This window comes from Leptomonas pyrrhocoris, assembly GCF_001293395.1.
Source record: "Leptomonas pyrrhocoris isolate H10 chromosome Unknown, whole genome shotgun sequence".
NCBI lineage: Eukaryota > Euglenozoa > Kinetoplastea > Trypanosomatida > Trypanosomatidae > Leptomonas > Leptomonas pyrrhocoris.
Genome location: NW_015438358.1, coordinates 1,160,919 through 1,186,093, shown reverse-complemented (window position 1 = coordinate 1,186,093; position 25,175 = coordinate 1,160,919). Strand labels below are relative to the sequence as shown.

At 50.9% G+C, this 25,175-nt stretch overlaps 7 protein-coding genes across 7 annotated transcripts; all 7 read right to left on the bottom strand.

Moving 5' to 3' along the window:
• Positions 1-380: 380 nt before the first annotated feature.
• Positions 381-1,745, bottom strand: ABB37_01430 (hypothetical protein; the record flags this gene model as incomplete). Its single annotated transcript, XM_015797916.1, has 1 exon — positions 381-1,745. The coding sequence occupies one exon, from the start codon at positions 1,743-1,745 to the stop codon at positions 381-383; it is 1,365 nt and encodes a 454-aa protein (XP_015663436.1).
• A 9,484-nt stretch (positions 1,746-11,229) lies between these two features.
• Positions 11,230-14,130, bottom strand: ABB37_01429 (hypothetical protein; the record flags this gene model as incomplete). Its single annotated transcript, XM_015797915.1, has 1 exon — positions 11,230-14,130. Exon 1 carries the CDS (start codon positions 12,970-12,972, stop codon positions 11,230-11,232), a length of 1,743 nt encoding a protein of 580 aa, XP_015663435.1. The 5' UTR covers positions 12,973-14,130.
• A 537-nt stretch (positions 14,131-14,667) lies between these two features.
• On the bottom strand, positions 14,668-16,918 carry ABB37_01428 (putative DEAD/DEAH box helicase; the record flags this gene model as incomplete). Its single annotated transcript, XM_015797914.1, has 1 exon — positions 14,668-16,918. The coding sequence occupies exon 1, from the start codon at positions 16,744-16,746 to the stop codon at positions 14,668-14,670; it is 2,079 nt and encodes a 692-aa protein (XP_015663434.1). The 5' UTR covers positions 16,747-16,918.
• A 639-nt stretch (positions 16,919-17,557) lies between these two features.
• On the bottom strand, positions 17,558-18,002 carry ABB37_01427 (unspecified product; the record flags this gene model as incomplete). Its single annotated transcript, XM_015797913.1, has 1 exon — positions 17,558-18,002. Exon 1 carries the CDS (start codon positions 17,831-17,833, stop codon positions 17,558-17,560), a length of 276 nt encoding a protein of 91 aa, XP_015663433.1. The 5' UTR covers positions 17,834-18,002.
• A 719-nt stretch (positions 18,003-18,721) lies between these two features.
• On the bottom strand, positions 18,722-20,781 carry ABB37_01426 (hypothetical protein; the record flags this gene model as incomplete). The annotated part of the gene is made up of 1 exon (XM_015797912.1): positions 18,722-20,781. Exon 1 carries the CDS (start codon positions 20,642-20,644, stop codon positions 18,722-18,724), a length of 1,923 nt encoding a protein of 640 aa, XP_015663432.1. The 5' UTR covers positions 20,645-20,781.
• Positions 20,782-21,095: 314 nt separating this feature from the next.
• Positions 21,096-22,799, bottom strand: ABB37_01425 (putative Rna-binding protein; the record flags this gene model as incomplete). Its single annotated transcript, XM_015797911.1, has 1 exon — positions 21,096-22,799. One exon carries the CDS (start codon positions 22,797-22,799, stop codon positions 21,096-21,098), a length of 1,704 nt encoding a protein of 567 aa, XP_015663431.1.
• An 812-nt stretch (positions 22,800-23,611) lies between these two features.
• ABB37_01424 (putative exosome-associated protein 2) lies at positions 23,612-24,607 on the bottom strand (the record flags this gene model as incomplete). The annotated part of the gene is made up of 1 exon (XM_015797910.1): positions 23,612-24,607. Exon 1 carries the CDS (start codon positions 24,542-24,544, stop codon positions 23,612-23,614), a length of 933 nt encoding a protein of 310 aa, XP_015663430.1. The 5' UTR covers positions 24,545-24,607.
• Positions 24,608-25,175: the final 568 nt, after the last annotated feature.

Below are 25,175 nucleotides of genomic sequence, written 5' to 3'. Positions count from 1 at the left end.
GCTTGTAGGAGGGAACGCATGCGCATCGACCAACCAGGTGGCGTGTCACTTAGGGAGAAAGAGGAAAGCGCCTGCTCCGCGTATATTTCTTTTCTTCTTCCACTGAAACGTACGGCCCAAGGTAGCACAGTGTGAGCGGCAGCTCATCTGAAATAGCCCTCCTTTTTCTTTACTGCGCAACGCGTTCGTTGTAATTCTCGTCTTATCATTTCGAGCAGAGGAAAAAAAAGAGCAGATGAACTCCTCCGATTCACGGAAGAGATAGCAGATAACACAAAGAAGCCTCAAAACGCTGGTTCTTCTCTTTTCCTTTTTGAAGTTTCAAGAGGAAAATAGTATCGTTAGGATATGAAAAGCTGCTGTTGCCGTTTAAAAGCAGTTTAATAAGAGCAAGACAAGAAAGGCGCCAACGCAGCGAGGGGGACATCGTCGTCTAAGGTGGCGCTCTTCGCACACGAAGAAGGCGTTACACGCTTCACCACTGGACTATCCTCATCGTCTTCCTTTCCAGTGCACTCTGAGTCTGACGAGAACGCAGAAGAAGAGATGGAGTCGCTGCTGGTTTCCCTGTCGGCGCGCCACCGTTGCTGTCTGCCATGCCAGCCGCAGGCACGCTTCCCTGGTGGACGGCTTTGCCGGCGCGTGCTCGAGGCTGCCGTTGTCTGCTTCCGCTGCGGCGGCTGTAAGTGCTTCTTCTTTGCCAGTAAGATTGGCTTCCTGGAACGCGAGTTCCCCTTGGCCAGATCTCCGTCAAACACTCGCGCCCTCTTGGCATCTCGGCAGATGTTCCTCGTTGCGTTGTGGAGCTTTTGCGCGTAGAAGTGCAGGGGGTGACCTCCGTTAAGGAAAGGGTGTGTCTGCAAATACGCCTCTTCCTCGGTGACGGGTTGATTCGTTGATGTGGTGCTCATCGGCTTGACGCCAGTGCTCCCTTTGTCTTCTTTCGTGGACCGTGGATGAAGCAGAGAAACGGTTTGTTTGAGACGCGCAGCAGTGACGACCAGGCTGGCCACGCGGATGCGCTCGCGTCGCAGCTGATCGAGGAAAAAGAAGAGGAAAAACCGCAGCCACAGCTGGAGAGACGCCGACACTGCTTGGGCTTGCACACGCGCCGACAGAGAAGCATCGGCTGGCCCACACGAGGACCCGATTGCACGGACGGCGTCATCTGTATGGATGGCCCGCGCTACGCACCGCAGCAGAACCGCACACGTCAGTTCAAGCTGGATCAACACCTGGTTTGGTGAGGGCACCGCACGAGCCTCGCCCGACGCTTCTCCCATCGACTGGTGCTCCAGGGCAGGGTAGAGAAGGAAGAAAAGAAATGCCAACGCTGCTTCCGAGTCTGCATACCCTTCAGGGTCGGAGAGATTGTGCGTTACGACGGCTATCGAAACTCCTTTAACGCCACATTTCGTGACGGCCTTGTTGCGCTTCTCTTCGTTTGAGGCTTGCAGGAGGGGTGCAGTCTTCTTTCCTATTGTTGTTGGGTGTTTACTCCGTTGCGAAGACTGCGCAGCACCGGAGCATGGCCGAGTACGCTCTTCGGTGGTCCTGCGGAGCTCGTCAAGGAGCGCCTGACGCGTGTTGCCAGGCAACCACTCTAAAAAGCTACGCCGAGCCTTCTGCAGAAGCTGGGGATCCTGGCAAATGGGTGGCCATTGGACGGAAAGATTTTCGTGCTGAAACGGCAGAAAGACTGGTAAAGGTTGACTGCAGCGAGCAGCTTGTTTGGTGGTGAGCATGATAAGAACCTGCTTGTTATTGTTTTGTTTTTTGGCAGAGAGAGCGCAGCGTTAGCGGTGTGAAGAGAACGGGTGACCGTCAAAGCGTCGGTGCGATGCTAGCTACGTTCTACACTGCGGAAGCACTGCAAGTGAAGGCGCAGAACAAACAAACAAACAAACAAACAGCAAAGCCTACAAAGAAGTAATTGCAAGACGTCTGGCGAAACAGTGAAGCGGCTTTAGCGAGCAGAAAGTCTGTGTGTCTGTTTTCCCTGTGGACTCCTCGCCTCGAGTCGGTTGACTTTATGGAATAATAATAATAATATTAATATTAATAATAATAATAATAATAATGCGGGGCTCGCCTCTTTTTTTCTTCGCCTTCAAGCCGCTCCATCAGAAAGGGAAAAAAAGATAGGGGAAAGAAGAGAGGAGAAGAAACAGGAAAAACAAATGCCGAGTTGATGGGGAGTTTGAGGTTAAGTGTGCCCCTTTGGAGGTGCTGCCGTGTCGAACAGCGTTGCGCATCTGTTTACTGCGGGGAGGAATAACGGTACATGCAGAAAAGGTCCACAAACACATACCCTCTTCTTTTTCTTCTTTTGCGGCGACGACCCCTCCCTGCTCACACCGCAACGGCAAACATCGGCATTGGCTAAGCCTTTGTGGAGGTACGAAACAATAGTAATGCGAGCACTGGCTGTCATCCGAACCCAGGATACGATGACGCCTGTTGAGCATCCTTCATGCGTCCCGACATGGAGTCTCCACACACGCATCCGTTTACATACGGCCTACTTGCGCAGAGAAGATTTTCGTTTTTGATTATTTGTTACTTTTTCGCTTGCTTGTTTTCAACACTTCAGTTTTAGTAAAAGAAGATTTTCAACAACAAAAGGAATACTAACAAAAAGGAAAAAAGAGCGCTCATGCATATATAATTTTCCTTCCGAAAAGGGGGAAAACAAAAAGGTTCATTGGTTTCAACTGTTGGTACAGAAACAAGAGTTCCTTTAAGGGGAAAAAAAAGAACAAGAGAAGAACAACATATGAAAAAGATGGGCACGAGGGTCATAGCATTCGCGCATACACAAAAAATGCTTCACAAATCAACCTCACTTTGTTACGCCATTCTATTGTTGTTGTTGTTGTAGGGGAGTGTTCCTTAGCAGCGGTAAACTGCTTTTTCACCTTTCTTTCATTCCTCACTCGAGTGCTTCCCCCCGCTACGATAAGCTATCCCGGTAGCTTCGCACAGTGGATCACACGCAATTTTTGATGTCCTGACGAAAGAAGCTTTTGCCAGCACCTTTACTTACACAGTTCTCAAGAAAAACAATACGGAACACAAATAAATATGCCATCACTAAAAAGCAAAGAAAAAAATGAAATGAGAGCGGGTGAAAGGCGAGGACACAAGAGAACTACGTCAAAGGAGAGTCTGCGTGTTCGTTTTCGTGGGAGCAAATACCGAAAGAAGACCACCAGTTCTGTGCCCCGCGCCTTTCAGTAGGGAAAAAGAGAAAAGAAAAACGATCAATGGCAGCTTGAAAAGCCTAAATGCGAACGATAAGCGAAGTAATAAGAAAAAAAAGGGAACGAGAAGAATCTGTTGAACCAACACCCATCAGCGCAGAAAGGCTAAAAGCGGGGGGATGTTAACAAAAGACGTTGCCTAGAAAATGAGGAGAAAGAGGTATAGGTAAATTGGCACGGCTTTGATGTGGTAGTGGTGGTTGTTCTTCTAGAGAGAAATTTCTTCAAGACGATTAAGTAAAGTAACAAGACAACAAAATGTGATAAAAAAAAAAGAAGAAGAAGAAGAGAGTTTAATAACTATAAATGCACGGTTCCACGAGGGGAACGTGTAAATACGAGGAGCACCTTCTGCGCGCCTTCCTGTCGGATACACAAGTCGTTGCAGGAGGTAAATAAAGAGAAGAAAACAGAACAGAGATACATTATTCAAAGCAATTTATCATGGCTGCACAGAGTTCATTAAGAAAGGATATCAACGGGGGAGGGTCTTGTTGTTCGGCCTTTCAATTCGTTTAAGTATACAAAGCAGAACTGAAGGCTCGCTTATAGACCTTTCTTTCCGGTGTCGATCGTGCGCCGTTATCTTTTTCACCTCACGTCTCTTGTCCTAAAACGGAGAGAAAGGGAGGGGGAGGGGACTCTGTTGCCGGCTACAACGCAACTTCCTCCTTCACGTTCGCCCTCACCGGAGAAACGGACAAAGCATGAAGAAAAAGAAAAAGAAAATAGGGGGAGAACAATCTTCGCTCACGGGGGCAGATAAAAAAAAGCTCGAAGCACATAAAAGTTCATGTCTATTGCCGACGCAGCCGTAGTTCTTGTTTCGTACGTACGTGTTTTTCTTTCTTTCTTAAAGAGAGAAAAAAGAATTGATCGACTGTGTGAACGGGCGCAAAAAGAAAGACCTGGCGGGATAGTTAGCAAAAACTAGCACAATTCAAAAAAAAGAGAAGGAGAAGAACAGCTGTCACAGTGTACACGCTGTTTGAAGAGGGATCAACGACAAATAAATAAATATAAAAGTAACAGAAAAGCACAGAAGATACGTACGGAGAAAGAGAAGCCTTCCTATCAAAAAAGGTAAACACGGTGAAATCGGAAAAAGAGAAGGGCGCCTTCGTGATGTCTTCCTTTTCTTCTCTCCGTGAAACAAAACTAAGCAAAAGAACAGAAAAGAGAGCAAAGGAGAAGAACGTCAGTGGCATCATGGAAGTGATAACAGAGGCACGACCCACAAAGGAAATAGTCGCCGGAAGGAAAGGAAAGCAGAAAAAAAAACCCCGAGAAGTGCAGGCACTTTCCCCTTCAAAGTAGTGATGCAGCGTGCCTCTATCTGTTTTTTTATTTTATTTTCTGCCTTCTTTTTCCTCGAGCTTCACAGAAATCACGCAGTGGAACTTGCACAGGTTCTACTTGGCCGCTTCTCACGTGCATTGCACAATCTGGTATTCCTTTTGCCTTGACGTTGCTTATCTTTTCCTCTTTCCTCCTTCATGGGGAAAAGCTGAAGAGACCCAACGGGTCTCTCCGTCGCCATCTCTCGCACTTTCCGCACAGTGCCTCTCTTGCACACCATTTCTGTTCTTTTCCTTTTGTTGTTGCTAAGAGCTACCCCGCTAACGAGGGAAAGGGAGAGAGAGAGAGAAAGACCGCCGCGTCATCTACAAAGGGATTATTCTTGCGTGAGAAGAAAAGCGATGCAAAACCCAATTTCAAAAAAGAAAATGGACAAACAGATCAACATATATAACGAGAGGGGGAGGGGGAGACAACGATCAGGAATTATTATTATTCCGTTAATCACCAACGTGTGATGGAGGAGGAAAAAGAGAGGAGGAAAACGACAACGACACACACACAAACAAAAAAAGAAGAGAATACGAAGCTATTCTGAATACAAGGGTAATACGAATAACAATAATAAAACCGTTTAGTAAGCTCACAAAGCCAAGACAAGTGTCACAAGACTGAAGGTGAAGCACTCCGATTTCAACATGTTTCTTCTCTTCCTTCCTAGGTGGTAGGATTACGCCACTTGAAGACAGTGCTTCGCCTTTCCAAAGCGAGGGGATCGGGCGGTGTTGGCTCATAGTATCTGAACACGATAATGAGAACAAAAAACAAACAGCGGAAGCGGAACATGTAGGAGAATATACACAAAGAAAACGGAAAGAAAAGCCTCACTCATGACGGGAACGGCGCGAAAAAAACAGAGGTGGAATCCATACATACTCATTGGTACATACGTAAGATTTATCGGCCAGCCTCAATGATGAGGAATGGAAAGCTAGAATATCTTTAAAAAAAAAATCATTTTTCGCTCTGACGGAAAAACAAAACTCAATTGCCTCCGGAGACCATTCATGTAGAACGGATGGGAATGAAATTGAGGACGAGTTCACCACTCAGTGGAAGAGTTCAGGCAATATATATATATATATATTAATTAAAAAAAACCCTTTCCTTTCGATTCGTGCACGCGGAAAAGAAGCACTTACCTATAAAGCATTCTCGATCTTCCTTTATGCCTATGAGGAAAGAATCGGTTCGTGCATATTGCATTAAGTATCAAGCATGCGAACTCAAGTACTTCGATTCTTCTTCCACCACAACATCTCTACCTTTAAAAAAAAAGAAGAAGAATTCTTTCCTTTCTCTCATTCCCCGTTATTGTTTTCTCATCCTTTATGCATCGCCGTGGAAAAAAAATGCTAGTTGATTCGCTGACTTTGTCGTAGTCCGTGGAAGGTGTATACAAGAGAAAAAGAAACGTGCGTATATTTAAAGATGACCATCGAGACCACTAACAACAGCCATTATTTTCTGGCGCCTCTAAAAGAATCAAGAGGTTGAGAAACAACAAGCATGAGAGAGTGTATGTGAGCAAGAGAAAAAAAGGAGTCGTGAGTTACGCATTCAAACAAAAAAAAAAAATCAAGCCACGGGTGTTAATTAATCTGCCGCAAAGAATCAAATGTAAAAGAAAAGGAAACGCTTAAAAGGTTTTCGATGCTTTTAATGCGACTTTTTCTTTACTCTCATGGAGGTGTGTCATCATTTTTGATTCACTGGCAGCCTGTTGTGCCGCTTGCTCCAGCGAACGAGTCTTTCCTTTGCAGGAGGGGACTTGGCAGTAAGAGCAAAGCACAAACACCACCGCAAACAACGGCAAAATAAAGAGAAAGCAAAAGAGAGTGGCACGAAAGCGCTCACGCACACACGCACACACGCCTTAGGCACAAACCGTAGAAAGAAAACGGTAGTAGGCAGTGACAGCAGCAACAACAATAATAAAAAAAGCTAAGCTCATGAAAAAAGTTGAATCAAATGGCTGGTATATGGCTCCGGGAAACGAAGGTGTTTCCCTTTTTTAGGAGTTGTTCTACGGAAACACACATATGAGTGATGCTCGTCGACGAATGAAAACTTAGAGAGTTTTTTCTTTTAGTTGTTCTCGTGGTATTAGTTTTTTTTTTTTAACTGTGTGTGTGTGTGTGTGTTAGAGGAGGAGGAGGAGGGGGGGAATACATAAAATCACATGCCGTTGTGTGAGGTTTACAAAACGAACGAGTAGGACAGCGTTGGTGCAATGCAACAGCAAACAATGAATACATCCTTACCTATCACCATCACCCACACGCGTCTACTCATGTCATACAGCCAAAATACTACTTTTGAAGCAAACGAAAAAAAAATTTGAAAAAGAGAAATTAGGAATAATAATAATAATAATAATAATGATCGACACGCAGAAAAATAAAAGAAGGGATCACTGAGAGATTCAGTGAGCGTTTCTTCTCAAAACGACAAGGAACTCACAACGAAGCGGTTCGATGCTTCGCGTAAGTGCCCTTCCTTTTGTTGCTGAGAATCGATTTTCGATGGTGCACACCCGAAAAAAAAAAGAAAGGATAGTTTTTTTTTTCAGGGAAAAAGAAAAAGCGAAGTCCGTGTGAAGCATCACACATCCGTTTAGATAGAACCAGGAGAATAGCGTTGAAAAGACAATGTCATGTGACTTCACTGGAGGCGGCTTACTGGTAGTCGAAACAGCAGGAAAAAAAAAGCATACACACAATCTTCAACACCCAAAACGAAGAGTCTAGCGTCAGCTAAGAGAGGAATAGAGATGCGACAAAAAAAAGGTTATAGAAAAATTCAAAACAAACTCTGTTACACTGAATAAGGCAAAAATGCACGGGAAAAAGGAGGCGAAAAGCCGATCGGCTTGCTGAGAGGTGTTGGCATGCAAAGCGTAGTACAGGCAACCCCTCCTCGTCCAGCTTTTTAACTGGCGCTTACGTAGAGTTCGTGACCCGCTCGTCCCCCTCATCTCAGCAGCACAGCGGCCTCCGTCCCCTCCTTCAGTGTCCTTCACATCTTGTCGTTGACTTTTCCATAATTTCCATTTACTGAGTGCGCGGCCCACGTACAGTCCATGGAAGAAGGCACGAACAGCAAGAAAAAAAAAGGGGGTGCTGTTTGACTGCAGCTCTCTTGGTTTCTCTTTTGAACGCGGCTCCGCCTTTTACTGTCACGCGCCGAATAAAAGCGCAGCCTCCAGAAGAAGAAGAAAAGAAATTACGAAAGAGACCAGAAGAGGCGTGACACCGGACTATATATATATATATATATGTATATAAGGAGTTATTTAATAAACGGTTTCAATAATAGGGAGCCAATAAAGAAGCTCCGCGAAATGGCCATTACACTTCAGGGAAGGAGAACACATAGAAAACAAAACCGGTAAAAACAACAGAGCTTTTCTAGGTTTCAATCGGCGAAAAGAAGAGAGCACGGCAAAGAAAACAGAGGAACACAAAGCGAAAAGCAACACAAATCGATTGCACACATCCTAAAAGAAAAAAACAAGAGAAGAAAAAAAAAACAAAAAAGGTTGTCGCCTTTGTATTCTGATTACGTTCCTACACTCACCTCACCGTTGTTATTATTCTGTTTCTTACACGCTCAGCAAGAAAAACACACAAAGGTAATGAAATGGAAAGACGGGGACGGGGCGTCCATTCGCCAGCCCTTTCAGTGCTCAAGTGCCAGGGAAAGGAAAAAAAAAGGGAAGGTGAGTGTTTTCTTTTCGGGGGGGAACAAGACTTGAAGATTGAAAATGAAGGCAGAGCGATTGTGGGAGAAACAAACAAAAAAGGAGGTATTAGAGAACAATGTCTCCTCTTACGTGACGCGTGTGAGAAGGAACCAAAAAAAGAAAAAGCGAAAAGGAAAAGAGAGATGGGCTTCGAAGAGGACAACACGGATCTGAGCCACAAAAGACCTTTTTCCGTCTTTCAATTCGTATCAGGTGCTCGTGTTTCGAGCACTCACATTTTTTTTTTATCATGTTTTCTTTTTGTCGATGCAGCTACGAAACCTCAAGAACACGACAAAGGTGATTTTTTAAGTGTGGAGGTTGCATCTCCAGAAAGAAAACAAGAAAAGTGATAGTCGAAACGAGTTTTTTTTTCTTCGGGCAGTTCCCTTTCCTTCTTCCTTTCTTTTGAAGCCAACACCGGAGAAAGACTTCACATGCAACGGAGTCCACAAAGATGTAAGCAGAAAAAGGAGAGTAAAATAGATATTAGAAAACGCTTGAAATTGAAAGTCACAACGGTATATAAGAAAAAGAAAAAGCGAGTTCGAATGGCGAAACGAAGAAAAACCAAAACGAAGAGTAACGAGAAAACGAGAGCGAGATCGCTTTCAGACCATCATATAATCCAAGTGAACGCGTGGGGGGGGGGGGTTATGGGTTGTTGTTGTTTTTTTAATTGTCCTACGGTAGAAACAAACATCGGGGTGGTATATTTAATAGATAGTGTTAATGAATCTGTGCGAGGGTGTTGTCTGCGTTTACTAGAGCATGTGTGTGTGAGAGAGTGTGTTTTAATGTGTCTCATTGATTTGTTTTTAAGGTACAATCATAGAAGAGCTTTTATTATTAATACTGGTTATAATCCCTGTACACCACACGCGTCATGGTGGAATTCTCCAGCCACGAAAATGGCGCGTGCTCTACTGTGTGCGTATAAACGACAGAGAATCGGAAGAAAAAAAAAAAGGAGAGAATAAAGCAAGGATAGATGTGGAGCGATCGAAAGTAATTAACATCGTGTTGAAGAGCAAAGAAATAAAAAATGTCCTTCAAGCGACAGTGCTGATAGAAATGAAAACACGCGTAAATAAGTAGTGCACAATACTTCAAAGCACAGAAGGCTGAAGCTGGTTGACAAGGAAAAAAAAAGAAATGCAGCGAGAATAATAATAAAAAGCGGCACGATAGTACATCAGCTTCTTTTCTTTATTGTCTCTTACTGTTGCAGAACAACACAGGAAGAAAAAAAAATCAAAAAAAGGGCGGCCTTCGTAGATAGAATAAAAAAAAACAGCAAAGTTTTATAGCGAAGGTGAAAGTACTTATCCCACCACAAGTATCTAACGGTATCAAACAGCGATGACAATTCCGACAGAACAAGAGCAAACATAATTAGAAAAGGACAAGAAAAGTACGAAAACAAGCTGCATATATTTCTCTTCAGAAACCACACTCATTCATTGATGAGTGTGTCATTACGCAGTATATGCAGCTAAAAAGAACAAAAGACAACTCAGACGGGGAAGAAGAAGTGCTTCACCAGAAGATAGAAAAAAAAAAGGTATCAGCGAACCACTTTAAAGATCAGAAAGGAAAGAGAGAAACAGAGAAATAGCAAGCCCTCTATTGTCGTCCGTTTACGGGGGAAACAGCACAACACAGTAAAATAAGTAACGCTTCCCTGTTCTAGTCCTTTTTTGCTTGCTTGTTTGTTTGTTTGCTTGCTGTCGCGGTGGTTCGCTTGAAATTAGTGGCGTGCGCTTCTATCCGAACTGAACCGCATGCTTCCGCGCGGTGCACGTATATAAGGTATCAACAGCACTTGGCACCAAAGGACATCACAAAAAAAAAAACAGTCAAAGTGGGCATCCACATGAGGCACGAAGAGAGAAAGAGAGAAAAAGAAATTGAGATATATATATAGAAGTAGCACAGCACAGTAAAGTAGAGTCAAAGGAGGTGGGAGAGAAGAAGAGGCTTATTTAAGCTCGGTACCGTCGCAGCACCAGCATTGGCGTGCGACTAAAACACACACGTTTACACACTCTAAACACCAAAAAAAAAACGTCACAGAACGATCATTTTATAAGGCTGCGTTTAGCGAAAAGCAAGAGAGAAAGAAAGAAAGAAATGAAAGTAAAACATGAGGAGAGTCGAAGTGACATTGCACCAAATATTTGTTTTTCCCGTTTCCTTTCGGAATTCCACTAAACAAAAAAGGGGGAAAAAAAGGGAGAGAGGGAGCAATATGTATAGGAAAAGGAGTTCGTTTGGCCATTCTTGTAAGAACTTCATATGTCGAGAAACACAATCATCTCTTGCTTACGTTCGATGTTTTTTTTTTCTTCTTTTCTCTTAGAGCAACGTTTCTTCTCTTTAAGAAGGGGTCTGCTGACATGCAGTAATGCACGACCAGCAAGTTAACAGGCGAAATTTTCCGCCAGACACGATCGCAGGAGGGAGAGAGAGAGAGACAGACACTTCAAAGAAAAAAAACGCAAGTTTGAGACGAATTTTCAGAAAACAAAAAGGAAGGCAGAAGAAAGGAAAATCAAAACAAGAAAAGAGGGGAGGGGGAATTCACGGTGCTTACAAGAACAAAAGAAAAAAACGGAAGAAAAAACAAATGTGAAGCACAGACGCCTTTTACGTCTCTGCGAAAACTGTTGTTTCGCATTCGCACTGTTCGCGCAGCATCCAACTCCCCCGAATGCGCCTTCCGTGCGTGCTACTCGAGGGTCGGCAGAAAAGAAGATCTTACCTCGCGAACAGAGATAACCAACTCTTTAGAAGCAACTCGTTATCAGCAAAGCACCCACACAAACGAACACGCAGATATCCGTGCTTTTCTTTTCCTTTTTAGCAAGGGAAGACGATGGTCGGATAAACGGGGCTGGCGCAGTTGGGCGCGTTCACGCTCGTCAGGTTGCGCTGCACGGGAGGGCTGCTGTACGGGTGGTGAGACGCGTGCGCCGCGACTGCGCTGGAGGATTGCACCAGCATCGCATTCGCGGGCATCTGGAAGCCCGTCGGCGAACTCACCGCACCATTCAGCCCGCGCTGGTACTCGATGTTCACCAGCATGGCGGGTGGCTGGCCTGACGTGGGCGATGCGGGCGGGTTCACCCTAGTAGTCGTGGTCGCGTGCACGGGCACCAGCTGCTGCCGCTCCGGGATCCAGAGAAAGAGGGCATCGCCGTAGCGCACCAATGCACCGGACGGCAGCTGCGCGGCGGTCAGCAACGGCGCCGCAGTGGGGCCAGCGGTGGTAGTCGTGGTGGTGGTCGTTGGCAGCGGCGGCGGTGCGGTGTAGGGAGCCGGGCGACCCGTCTGCGAGAAGGGCGTCACAGCAGACGGCGTGGACGGGGGCGCTGCGCCGTGGCGAGCGTTTGCCTCTGCCGTCGTTGCGGCTGCGATTGCGCTGGTGCTGCCCGCCGATCCGACCGATTTGTGGAGGACGACGGGGTGAATAAAGTGGCAGAGGGGGCCGCGGGCACACTTCTCCCGCTCGTAGTGCTTGCAGACGCGCAGCGGGGCGGTGGAGCGCAGTCGCAGCGCCTCCTGCCCGCCCACCGTCGCGTAAACCATCTCCGACGAGAGCCCCTGCGGGGAGTTAGCGCCGGTGCCCTGGCCACCGCGCTTCACGTACACAACGCTGCCGCCAGGCAGGCGAGGGTACACCGCCTCGGTCAGCGAGTAGACGGGGGTCGACCAATGTACCTGGAAGGAGTGCACCGAGGTTGGGTCCGCCTTCCTGCCCTTCGACTCCGCCGCACTCTGCACCAGGCGCAGCTTCTCCGGGTCACAGTGGATAAAGTCGCACTCGGAGCCGTGGTGGCACGTGGCGCCGCTGCAGAATGTCTTGCAGAGGCAGAAGGAGAACAGGAGCTTTTCGCGGTTGCGGCGGCGGTAGTTGCGGCTGCCGAGGGTAGTCTGGATGTACTCGGCAGGGATCGACAGCATCATGCGTTTGTCCGGTGTCAGCACATTGAAGTTCTCCTCGGCGAGGCCGCTACCGATGTTCGCCAGCGCGTTCGAAACGGCGGTGTTGTGCCGCGATGGGTGTGAGATGGAGAGGCGTTTTGTGGACTCGATGCCGCGCGACGTCATTGTCGTCGACGCCGGTCGATCCGTGTGCGAGCTGGCGCTGCTGCTGCCCGTCAACGCATTGGACGAAGAAGAGGCTGGGTGGCAGTAGGTGCTGTTGGGTGTGCCACCGCACGTGTTTTCCTTCAGCAAGTCCTCCGGCTCCAGCAGCTTCGGCGCCGCATCCTCGGCGTCGTTGTGGTTAAAGAGGTGGAGGAAGTCGCAGCCGGCCTCGAGGGAGTTGTGCGTGCCGACGACGCGTTCATCGGTTTCCTCGTTGCTGCTCGGCGGTGACTTCATCTCCAGTCGCTCGTACAGCGCAGAGGGGTCGGTGTGGATTAGCTCCCCACTGTCCGCGCTACCGGACAGCATCTGCAGCAACGCCTTCACATCTGCTTCATTCGGCGCTGGTGGATTGCTCGTGGCGCTCCAATCGACGGGGTCCTTCTCAATGTACGACCAGGCAGACAAGTTGTTGCTGCCAAAAGTCGGAATATTCTTCAGATCTGCGAACATTGCTTTCTTCTTCGTTGGCCGAAACAGGTCTGAGCGCGGCTGAGTCAGTAAATAGTGTACGGTGGTGCTTCGTACTATCTCTCCTCGGGGGCGTTTCGTTCTGATTGCGTATTGCAGAAATATAAACGGCGCTATGAACGTGAAGAGGTAAAAAAAAAAGTAAAAAAGAGTTTAAAATGAAGTAACAATCAACGGCAGTGTAGAACAGCCTGAAAACAACAAAAAAAGAGAGAAGGGAGTAGACGTGTTTGACAGACGACGAGCTGCAACTTCTGTTCTTCGTGATCGTTTACTTTGCTTGTCTTCTTCCTTTGATCTCGGCTCTCTCCGGGACGGTGATCGAGAACGGAAGGGAGAGAGAAATAGGAGTGGGAACGGCGGTCTTCAGGAGACAAGAAAAGACAATCTTTATATGAATATCCGTATACTTGCCGCTGAAGAAGAAAAACAGTAAGACGATGCGAAGAGAATAGGAAACTTGGGAAGCTCAACTTTGAACGCAGTGACCTGTTGTTGCCAAAACCCAGAAAGATAGAAAAAGGGGGCGCCTGCTTTCTTCGAGAGTTGCACTTATAAAAACAAAAAACACAGTAACATATATAACGAAAAGAGAACCGAAAGCAAGAATTCTAGGAAAGAAAGGGAGAAAAATGTGGAGCGCGTAAACGGGAGAATGGCACACGAATATAAAAACTCGAAAAGTCACAAAAACCAAAAAACACTAAAGCAAGAAAAGTAGCGGATGATACAGTAAATGTGAAAGGTTAGAGTATATATTCCGGCGCGATCGAAAAATAATGTCTCCTGTTTTGTTTTTATTATTGTTTTTTGGGGGATACCGAATAAAGACACCGAAGACAGAAAAGGAAAAAGAAAGGAAGAAGAGCACACTTCAAATACTTAAAGAAGGAAAAGAAAACAGTCTGCAGAGGGTATAAAACACGAAAACTGTTTGACTGCTGAATGACTTTTCTTCTCAGTAGGAAAGATGCTTTTATTTTCAATCAATTTGTTGTCAATTTGAGTGCTTTGTCAGGGTCAGGTAGATATTGATGAGAAGTATGGACGGTCGTTTTTTGTTTTTGATTTCTTTTTAATTTATGTTTACTTTGTTGACGTCTGTTGCTTGGAGGGTTTGTACAAGCGTCGAGATTGGCTAAGGAGTAAGGATGCAACAGCGCGTTGGGTGGAAATGCGGTAGTTTGAAGCCGTTCAAGGGAAGAAGAAAGGGGGGAGGGGGGAAATGGCAGAAAGAAGATACACGATTCGGTCGCTGCATTCCTTCGATACTCGATAGTTTCATTTGGAAAACGAAATAGCATCTGAATGCATTGACCCAGAAAGTCACGTCTTTGATAGGAGAGGACGAGGAGTTCCTCGCAGAAGCAGTGCAACGGACCTCAACGTGTACGAAAATACCGAACTCCGGGCCCATGATGTGGCAGCAATCTGTATTTAGTGTTGTTGTTTTTTGGCTGTTTTGGTTCCTTGTAGCAACTCGCAGTCGAACTACAATGATAATGTGAAGAGGAAGAGTAACTAGTATGGTCACAACGGTGTGGTCCACGTCACCTTGAGGCAGGTAAAGACAAGAAAAAAAGAAACTGTTAGAGGAACTGCGGTATCTGCACCAAAAGTGCAGGCTGCGGAGAATGCTGCGTTGGCAGAGCTATTTTGCACTTTTCTGTGGGTCTTCTACGCAACCTCCGCACCTCCCAACAGTCGCTCTGCGTTGACGTCCACCGCGGGGTGGCGCTTCTCCACGCGGAATTCGATGCCCAGCGAGTTGCAGAAGTCATGCATGCCCCGCGTCGCGCCCCGCGCCATAAGCGTGATGGAGACGCCGGGCTGCCCAAAGCGACCCACACGGCCGCACCAATGCGCGTACTCGAGGCCGCTGGTGGGCTGTGCGAGAATGATCACGTGGGTGAGGTGTGGAAGGTCGAGTCCACGGACATTGCTGCAGTTGCACGTGATAAACGATCGCCGCGGAGGTGTCTGCTCAGCAGCAGGCGACGCATCTTTAGGCGATGGTGGCGTAGCATTGCTTGTTTTCTCCATCGCTTTGGTAAGCGGATCAGCAATACGGTTGCCATGCGGAAGGTTCGCCGCGCACCCTCCCGGCCTCTCCTCCGCATGTGCGCTCGTAACTTGCTCGTCGGCGACGTCGCGCGCAAACCGCGGGAAGACACCGATGCCAGAATTGCTCGACATCACTTCATCGTTCTCGAGTGCCTCGGCGCTGCGGACGGTGCGCTGAATAAACTTTCGCGTCTCTGCTCGGCGCCGCTGCCGCTGCTGCTCCCCCAGCGTACAATCCAGTCGTTCCACCGCGTAGCGTGCACACAAGGGGTGGCCAGCAGTACCGAGACGGCGCAGTGCATCGTCTTGGCTCGGCAGCAAGACATCGGTGATAAACCTGCCCACATCCGCTGAATCTGGCAGCACCAGCAAAATAAAGTCCCGATGCGCAGCAGCAGCACTCGAAATGTCGCTGCTATCGGAGTGACATAAAGTTCTCTCATCCAACCGCGTAGTTTGAAACGAGGGGCATGTGGCAGCCATCGCCTTGGCCAAGCACTGGCACTGCTCTGCTGCTGTGTCAGCGGTGTAGAAGAAGTGGCGGATGCTCTCTGGCACGGCAGCGCGTGAAATCGTGCTAGATACGGCGGCCAGGCGCGTGGACGACTCTCTCGCGCTTTCGAATACGCGCGACGTGCGATCTGCTAGAAGGTTCTTCTTCATGTAGCGCCGAATGTGATTGACGGTCGACCCGGCCAGCGTCGCACTCGTAAAGACCACCTGCACCGGGGCCTGGTATTTCGTGTGCCTGAACAGCTCCTTTAGGAGACGGTTGCCCGGTGCGCTGGGCTGCGTCGACGGCATGACTTCATCCACCTCGTCCACCACAACCATGTCCACCGCCGGAAGCACAGGTGTGAGGGAGAAGGAGTAGCCCTTCTTGTTCTTGTACACCTCCCGCCGCTCAATCGCGACGCGGCGGCGCTGGTAAAACCTCCAGAGCACATCGGGCGTGGTGACCACGACGTAGGGGCGGTTCTCCACCGTGCCAACGACCTTGCTCGGCCGGTCCGCATCCCGCACAAGCTCCTTCGTCAGACGGCGGTACACGTGCTCCTCGGACAGATCGCTTGTGGCTGCAAACACCAGTCGGTCGTCGTTGGGGTACCACCACATCTCACGCAGCCACCTTTCCACCTGCCAGCACAGGTAGTCGCTGGTCACCAAGACAACGGTGGACAGCAGCTTCATCGGGCCGTCCCGCATGAGGCGTGCGATGACGCCGAGACAAAGCGCGAAGGTTTTGCCCGTCCCGGTCGGCGCACACACCGCCACGTCTTGACTCGCATACATGTGCTGCAGAATGCGCGCCTGTGCGACGGTGAGTCCCTGAAAAGAGGAGGAGCCGGCCGTCACTGCTGCTGGTGTGGCGGAGAGACTGCGGTTTGTATCAAGAAAGCGGTGCTCCAGGTACCCCACAAGTTGGGGCGGCAGTCCCATTCGATCGGGCGCCAGCAGGGCGATGGGCTGCTGCGTGATATCGTCCGAATTGTGCGCGCTGACGGCAGCGTTGTCGATGAGGACGTCGTGGAGGCGGGTCACGTCCCGCAGTGGGGCAGGACGCCTAGGCGTAAAAAGCATCGGTCGGCTGTCCGCCGTGCGAAGATCGGTGAACTCGTCAGGGACATCGCGGAAGCGACGTGGCAGGCGCCGTTCTGGACGCCAACGCCATAGACAGCACTTGCGGAGCATCGCACACCGAGTAGAAGCCAAATCGATTTTCCGTTTCTCTTCTACGAGTTGATGTTTCCTTCTCCTACTGGGACTAGCTGTCAGCAATGACAACAGAGGAAGATAACGGAAGGAGTCAGCGCAGCATGGACTCCCAGCACCAGGAAAAAAAGAGAATGGGAGATACGCAACTATCAACCCAACAACAGCAATCCCAAAGGAAGAACATGAGGAAAGGGGAAAAAAGCAATTGAAGCCAGAAACCAGCTCAGCATTTACCCGGCAGCCGCGTCAGAGAAAAAAAAAACCCTGAAGGACGAAGCCATTGCTCGTCTAGAAAATGTTCGCTCGCGTTGCATCACCTGGAGTTCCTTTCCTCCTGAAGCGAACCTCCAGCCGCGACGACGTGCTTCGTTGCGGTGTGTATTACAGCCCAATTCATCCACTACTACCTCTCTGAGCTTCACCGTTGGCATCGACTCCGGCCACACTTCGTTTTCTTTCAATTAGAGCCTTTTCTTTTGGTTGCGCTGTGGGTTGAGGTTAATACTGCTATTCTACTACTACGTAAGTTCACTTTATATATGCAAATATGTGTTCAAGGAAAAATTAAATAGCGCAAGCACCAAAGCAGGCACGGCGGGGAAACACACACCCACCCAAGCCGCCCCCTCATAAATCAAAGAAAGCGCTCTTCCCGCAAGAAGTCAGAGTGCTGCGTGATTGGAAGTAAAGAGAAAAAGGAAGGAAGAGGAGGCGTCGGCACGCTCCTGCAGTTCCTTTCTTGCATAAAAACTTTCTCTTTTTTCCTACGTGGCTCCTTGTCATTTGCCTAGTCGTCTTCGCTAGACTCGTCCGATGCCGGAGCCTCGCCGTCGCTAGACTCGTCCGATGCCGGAGCCTCGCCGTCGCTAGACTCGTCCGATGCCGGAGCCTCGCCGTCGCTCTGGTCTGCCGCTTCGGTTTCCTCTTCCGCCGCCTCCTCGGGAGCGTCGTTGATGGGCATGTCATTACCCGGTTGCCACTGCGGGCAGCGATACTTCATCACTTCCAGCGTGGTGCAGCCGTGGTACACCGCACCCGCACACGTGATGTTGAGGGCGGACATGACTCAAGTTGCACAGAGGTGGAAGAAAGCGGGACTGCTCTGGAAAGGTGCGAAGCTAATGAAATGGGTTAATAAATATATATAGATGCATGCATATATATTACCTTTTTTGCTTTGTTCGTACTTCGTATCGTATGCTGCGAGTACACGCGCAAAGTTGTGCGGTTCTATGCGCCGGTTTGATTCAGGAGTGGAAGAAGCGAGGCGAGGCCGTAGAAAGCGAAATCGAAAACGTCCAAAGCAACAACAATAATTATTATTATTATTATACGTAAATGGAGGTCACCGAAGCACCGAGTCAAGGAGTGCACGCTTCACAGCAGGAGCGTAATAACGCAAACGGTTGATATCGTGCCGTGTGGGCACATCACACCACGAAAGACGCATCAATATGGCTTTCTCACCATATTTACCTACATGAAGCATCGTGCCCATTCAGAGGAAGATGCACGCGTAACGTCGAGAAGAAAAAAAAAGAAGCTGCACCGACGAAACAAACCTTGCTGCTGCTACGGCGGCTGTTGTTCTTTTCTATTGTGGTGTATCTCTGACTGATGTGTACGAGGAGCAGTCTTCGACAACTTCTTATCGGTGGGAAGGAGAGCAAGATGCACGTAAAACACGGTGGGTCGCAAATATTCAAAAGAAAAAAATGAGAGAGTTTTCGGAGCCAAAAGAAAAAAAGCACTCCGACCTCCGCGCACACCCTCGCGCACGCAGAGTGATGTCCTCCACCGTTGATTCCACCACGGCTGATGACGAGAGAAAGAGCAGGAACTGCTCAGTCTGCGTTGACAAACCAAAGAAAGTAATAATCCAGAGTACTCCTCGGGATAAAAACAAAGAAACACACGGGATGTTCCTCTCCCTCTCACTCACCCACCCTTTCTATTCATAAAGGTAGCTGAAGTAACCCCACGGGATCAGTGGTGCCTGCACCGCCACCGCCGCCGCGGAGGCGTAGTAGTCGAAACTCTCCGACGTTGCGCCTTGCGCCTCCGCCACCACACCCGCTCCGGTGTAGGCCTCCGTGAAGGCGCCATCGGCCCGCATCGCGTTGAAGAAGTGACGGCCCGCCTCCTGCAGCCGATTGTGTCGCGTCTCGGACGGCAAGTCTGCCTGCGCTGCCTCCAGAAGCCGCGTCACACCAAACAGCGTGTGGCCCTCAGCGTGGTTTGGGTGGGCTTCCAGGGCGGCTAAGAGCGTCGCGGAGACGGCATCGAAGAGCTTCGAGGAGATCAGCCGGTGTGCGGGTCCCCCGGCGAGAGGCGAGGTGGACGACAGCCCTTCAGAGGCCGTCGCAGTTAACGGAAGGCTCAGCATCGGCGTGGAGTCCGCCGCCACCGTGTCCAACTCCCACTGACCCAGTAAGTTCATGTCCCGCACCAAAGCCGTCGTTGGTGCGCCGTAGCGGCCATCGTGCTGCGCGGCGATCGCCTCCCTCAGGCGAACCAGCGAGAGACGTGCCTGACTGCACTGCAGATCAGCAAAAGACCGATAATACAAAAGCCTGCTCTGCGACGCCAGGTCCGTGCCGGCCGCAATGGCCACCTCGGCCATGGTTGTGCAGCCCAACCGCGTGGCCACGTGACTGAGCAGAGCCCAGTGCCCCACCACCCGACGCCGCAGCTCGCCGTAGGAGTGCTTTGGGCCACCCTCGACGTCCTCATCCGGCGCGCAGTGCGTGCACAGGCCCTTCAACGACTTTTTCCGTACGCCCTGCGTTTCCGCTAAGGCGGCCTCGTCGTGGAGTTTGACAATGCGCGCCATGGCCACGGCGAGCTCCTCCGCTGCCTCGTCGGCGCTGCCGCTGCTGCTGTGGTTCTTGACGATGTTGCCGTTTGGGTCCTTGGCAGTCGCGCCCGCCGCCTCCGACACACGGGACCGCTGCTGCACCGCCGCGTGCACCACGATGGCTGCCACGTCTGTCGGGTACGCCTGGAGCAGGTGCATGACGGCCGCACTGGCGCTCTCGTAGTCGCCGTCCACCGTGTGCAGCAGCGTCAGCAGCAACAGAGCCATGTAGTTTTGTGGGTACACCTGAAGCACCGCCGTCAGCGGCTCCCGCGCCTGGCTCACAGCACCCATTTCGACCAGCATCCAAGCGATGCGTACGGCGTAGCCAGCTGGCTCGGCTGTCATCGATTCCGCCGCTAGCAAGTCCTTGCAGGTGGACGCGATCACCGTCAGGGCGGTTTGATAGGCGGCGCTGCGCTGCTCCGCGTCGCGGGTGACCGTCCCCCAGTGCACACACGCGCCGGCGATGCACCACGCCGTCATCGGGCACCGATAGGCCTCGACGGCAGCCCGGGCAAGACGAACGGCGGACTCCGCGGCAGGCAGGCGATGCGCCTCCACCGCAGCCAGCGACGCGGCGGTGAGAAGGTAGGCCGCTTGCAGCCGCTCCGTCGACGGGGACGAGGCGACGTCCGCGTCTTCGGCCGCACCGGGGGCGGCACTCGCGCTGACTCCCTCCCCTTCCTGGGGGCTGTAGACGGCCGTCTCGGCCTCCACCGCGGTCAGCTTGCGCTGCTGTTGCTGCTGAATCCGGCGTGCCTTCGCATCGTCTTCGAGCAGCATGCCCGCCACCTCCTCGCACAGCAGGAGAACGCGATCCTCTGCCGAACCGCTGTTGCCGCTTGCGATCAGCAGCTGTGAGGCCAGCTGCAGCCACTCCAGGCTGGTGTTAGGAGACGCCTTGGTCGAGGCTGCGGAACCGCTTCCAGTCGGATTGGCTTTGGTGGCCGCCTTCGGGACCGGCAGCGGCTCCAAGAAGGAGCGCTTCACGGATAACGGCTTCGTCTCCGCCATTCTTCGTGTTGTGTGTGTGTGTGTGTGTATTTTGATGGTATTGCTTTTTATTATTATTTCTGCCCTTCTACGCAGCAAAACAATAAGGATTGCCCACGAACGTGATGGCTTCTAGACACGCTCTGTTCCCAGCCGCTGATACATGCATATATTGATACATATATTAGTAAAAGAAAAGGAGGAAGAAGATAAAAAGACAAGCGGAAGAGATGGAACGGCAGCTGACCTCAGCCACGTTTTGCAGTGGCCTTCGCCTAGACGTGAATTTTCTCCATCGGTGGAAAAACTCCCTTTGTTCGGTGAGTTTTCTTTGCTACGAAATGCGTGAACTTCTTCATCTTTCCTTCTTCTTTTAAAGACCGGACGAATTCGCCTTGTCGCTGAAATAGAAAAAAACAGCTCATTGACAAATGCATACAACAGAAAAGCCAAACCCTGTGAAACAACAGCGTTACACCCAGACCCGCTCGTTCAATGAAACATCGTAAGGCACCTGCTCCGGAATGGCTGGGATGCGCACATCCTCGCCGTCCTCCAAGGCCACCACCTCCAGCTTCTCATTGATAACGCCACTGATCAATCGATGGCCGCGATGCAGCGTGTCGTGCAACGCGCGAGAGACGTGAATCGCCTCGTCCAACGTTGACATCCGCACCAGCACACAACCTGTGAAGGCACCGGACAAGTCGTCAAGTGACAGGCGGAGCTCGACGACGGTGCCGTACTCCTGCAGCAGCACTTTCAGCTGATCCTCCGTCGTCCAGTAGGGGAAGCCGTCCAACACCACATCCGGCACAAACTGCGCCAAATCATCCTCGACGCCGCTACTGCTACTGCTGCTGGAGTCCGTCGTTGAGGAGGAGCCGCTCTCGCTACCGCTACTTTCGCCATCCTTGTCCGCGTCGCTCTCAGATGCAGACGTGGAAGCCGAAGAATGGGAAGATGAACCACCCTTGCCGAGCACCGCACGCCGTCGGCGCTTCTGCTCGCGCCGGCGGTGCTTCGCTCGAGCACGTTTGCGTCGCTTCGCCACGGCGGCGGCCACGGCGGCGTTCTCCGCCGCTTCCTTCTCCGCGGCGCTCACTCCCACCTCACCGCGCAGCCGCCACACGAAGGCGTGCCGCCGCATCCACCCATTCACATCTGCCAGGCAGTGCGTGTTATGTACGCCGGTGGCATCGTGCAGGGCGATGCAGACGAGCTCTTTGTAGTAGGCACGACGCACCGCGTGCACGGCGTTCTGGTGAGAGTCGACTGAAATGATGAAGTCTTGCACGTACAGGGCCGAGGAGTCGGAGGTGTTAGAAGCGGCGAAGAGCTGGTGCAGAGCCTCCGTGGCGGCCTCGCCGAGCTGGGCCGCGTAGTGCAGCAGCGATGTCCGTTGGATTGCCGTGCAGTCCACCTGGCCATAGCGGCCAAAGAAGGGATTCAGCGACTCCTCATTCAGCAGGTGGGGGTGGACCATGCGGACGTAAATTTGCGTGGTGGTGCCGAAGTAGGGAGCGCTGCGATCCGTCCCCTGTGCCGCCACAGGACGGATATAGAAGAGGGGGCGCAGCGCAATATCAGCCACGGCCGCTGGTGCCGCCACAACGCTGCTGGCCGGCTTCAGCGCTGCTGGGCTAAGAGGAGGTGGCAGCGACGGCGCCGGAGGTGATTGAGCAGCGGTGGACGAGGGATCCGTGGAGCCTCCGTGGGTCTGCGCCGGCGCCACCGTTTCCACCGTGGAATCTGAGCGCAGCGGCGTGGCGTCCAAGCTGGATGAAGCCGTTGCAGGGAGGGGCGGTGGTGTACTCTGCGTCTCCTCCAGCTGTGGTGCTGTTGCGGTTGTCGATGATCCGATAAGGCGAGACACGCAGCGGGGCCATGGCAGGATGCAGTCTGGGTACACGAGATACGAAAGAACGCACCGCATGGTGTACAGGCGGTAAGGACTTCGTGTGAAGAAGGTACTGCCGCCTCGCTCGCCCTTTTCAAACACGCGATTTAAGGCGAGGAGGACAGTGCGTGCCTGTTGCTTGGCGCTTGGGTGAAGGGATTCGTAGAAGAGAGGATAGCACATCGCGTTGGTGAGAAACACCTCGTACAGGTGCGACATCAAGTGCAGCTGGCGAGCCAGCTGGTGGTTCTGCAGATCATAACCTGCCAAGTCCATTGCTTCCTTACCGCTCAGGTGTTCTGTTTTCTTCAATAACAATAAATCGGTTGCCACCGAATGTGCTGAGGAGAACACGACAACACACACACACACACACACACACACACACACAAATGTGATGTTTGACTGTGCAAGAAGGGTTGTGAAGGACAGGTTGGTGTTGCGCGAGAGGAACAGGGAAAGAAAGGGAGAGAGAGAACAGTTTGACTTACGCATCCATTGAAAAGAAAAGAAAGATAGAAACACGTGCAGATGCTAAAGTGGAGTGCACCAGCAAGAAGAAAAAAAACGGATTTCAAAAGAACTAACTATCTTGCACACGGCCGTTTAACAATTGTTTAACAGGTAAAACAACAATAACGAAAGCTGTTGAGATCTGCGAGACTTGATTTAAAAGCCTGAGATAAAGAACCGCCAGGCAGCAGGAGATCCTTCGAAACAGCGACTGAAGACCACAACGAACTACTTCTCGTTTTAATAGCTTTCCATCCTCCTTTTCTTTTTCATGATAGTTGTTACGCGTTCATTTAGGCGATTAAACACTGAAGGTAGAAACAAGAAACACCTGAGCGTCACTGCCAATACTAGCTGCGCAAGCCAGCTTTCATCCAAAAGGGAAGAAATCTTTCCTCGGTCCTTGCAGCAGCACCACCAACTCAATTCGTAATCCCGCCGCGGCTTCGATACCGGCGGACAACGAGTGGTCGCCGACCACCGCGGTTGGCTGCATTCGTCATTTCTTGCGTTTCTCCGTTAATCGTTCAGTGAGCAACGGAAAAGCCACCTCCCGTGAGTAGATGAAAAGAAACTCAGCCGTACAACGCCTCGCGCACCGCAGCAGATCCCTGCATCCACTGCTGCACCGCCGCTGTCAGGGCCTGCGCCAGCAACGGGCACCGCCCCGTTTGGTGCACCCCGACCACCTCCCCTGACTCGCTCACCGCCACTGTAATAATTCCATCCGCCACGAACTCCTCCATCGCTGTCGTGTCCGTCAAGAGACGAACCTGCGCCCCGGCCAGGAAGCCAAACGTGCAGGCCACCGGCAGACACGACAGCCGCAGCTGACGACGCTCAATCACGTCGCCGTTGGGTAGGCGGGTACGAGGCAGGTGGAGTTTGTGCAGCGCAGCCAACACAGCGTGCAGGCTGCCCGCGCGCAGCCCCCCATCGAAACTCAGCAGCGTGACATTCACATTCAGCACCCAGCATGCCTCCCGTTCGTAAATGCTCAGCTGCCGCAAATCAAAGCACCCCTCCAGCACGATGCCTATGTAGCCCTCGAGTTCGCGCAGGGCGAGGTCGACATTGTCGTTGCTGATGATGTACTGGAAAGACTTGTAATTCGCACCGCCCGCGCCGCCCGGCTGCTCAAGAAACGGTGCCTCGACGTGGACGTTCAGGCGACCCGCGGCAGGGGTTTGAGGCCGAGGAGGGCCAAGTAAGCCCTGCACGGTACACTGAATGCAGGAACCATAGTTGTCGGTGTACATCACTGCTGCGAGACTGCCGTTATTGGTCAAATTGATGCTCGTTGTGACCGTGCTCGTGTTCTTGCTGCCGCTGTTGCTGCTGCCGCTCACGTCGGAGGATGGGCCGACGCGCTCCTCACGCACCACAGTAGGCATGCGACACGTAGCAAAGTCTCGCTTGTCCAGACGCTCGCCCCTCGCGAGCAGCTGGGCCGTGTGCGCGCGAAAGGCGGTCAGCTCAATCGATCCGGTGTTGGGTGGCAGTGACATATTTTTGTGTTCGCTTTGTTGTGTGAGCGGGTGTGTGCGTCGCACTCTGCAACATACAGTTCTACGGTCATCACACACAGACGAAAGAAACCGTAAAACGAAAAACAAGTAATATTTGAGGAGCGATATTTTTTTTTAAAGGTGGAGGCAGGAGGCAAGATGTGTAAGAAAAGAAGTACTTAAGATCCCATAACGCTTAACTTGGCAAAAGTTGATACTGCTGTTTTTCTTCTTACCGAATGCTAGGACAAATCAGCATTGTGAAACGATCATCAGCTTTAAATTATCTTCTTTTCGTAGAGCAGATGCTTTATGGCAGCTTGTGCGCCGCGTCCTCTCCCGCTATTTGTTCTGAAGAAATGCGGTGCATCGGCGAAATCGTCAACGCAACCGCACGTCATGAAGATACCGTAAGTTGTCTGCTTTATCATTTCACTTTGTATTTGCTACGCTTGGTCTACGAGAATATGCGTGTGGGAGAAGGACAACACTATTGACGTGCAGCCGAACACGCCAAGTATGTACATGCCATGTTTTTTTTTTCTCCTTCATTTTTTTTACGTCACGGTGACGAAGAGAGACAGAAGAAAAGAACAGGCGACAAACGACAAGAGACTACACCCCACAACGA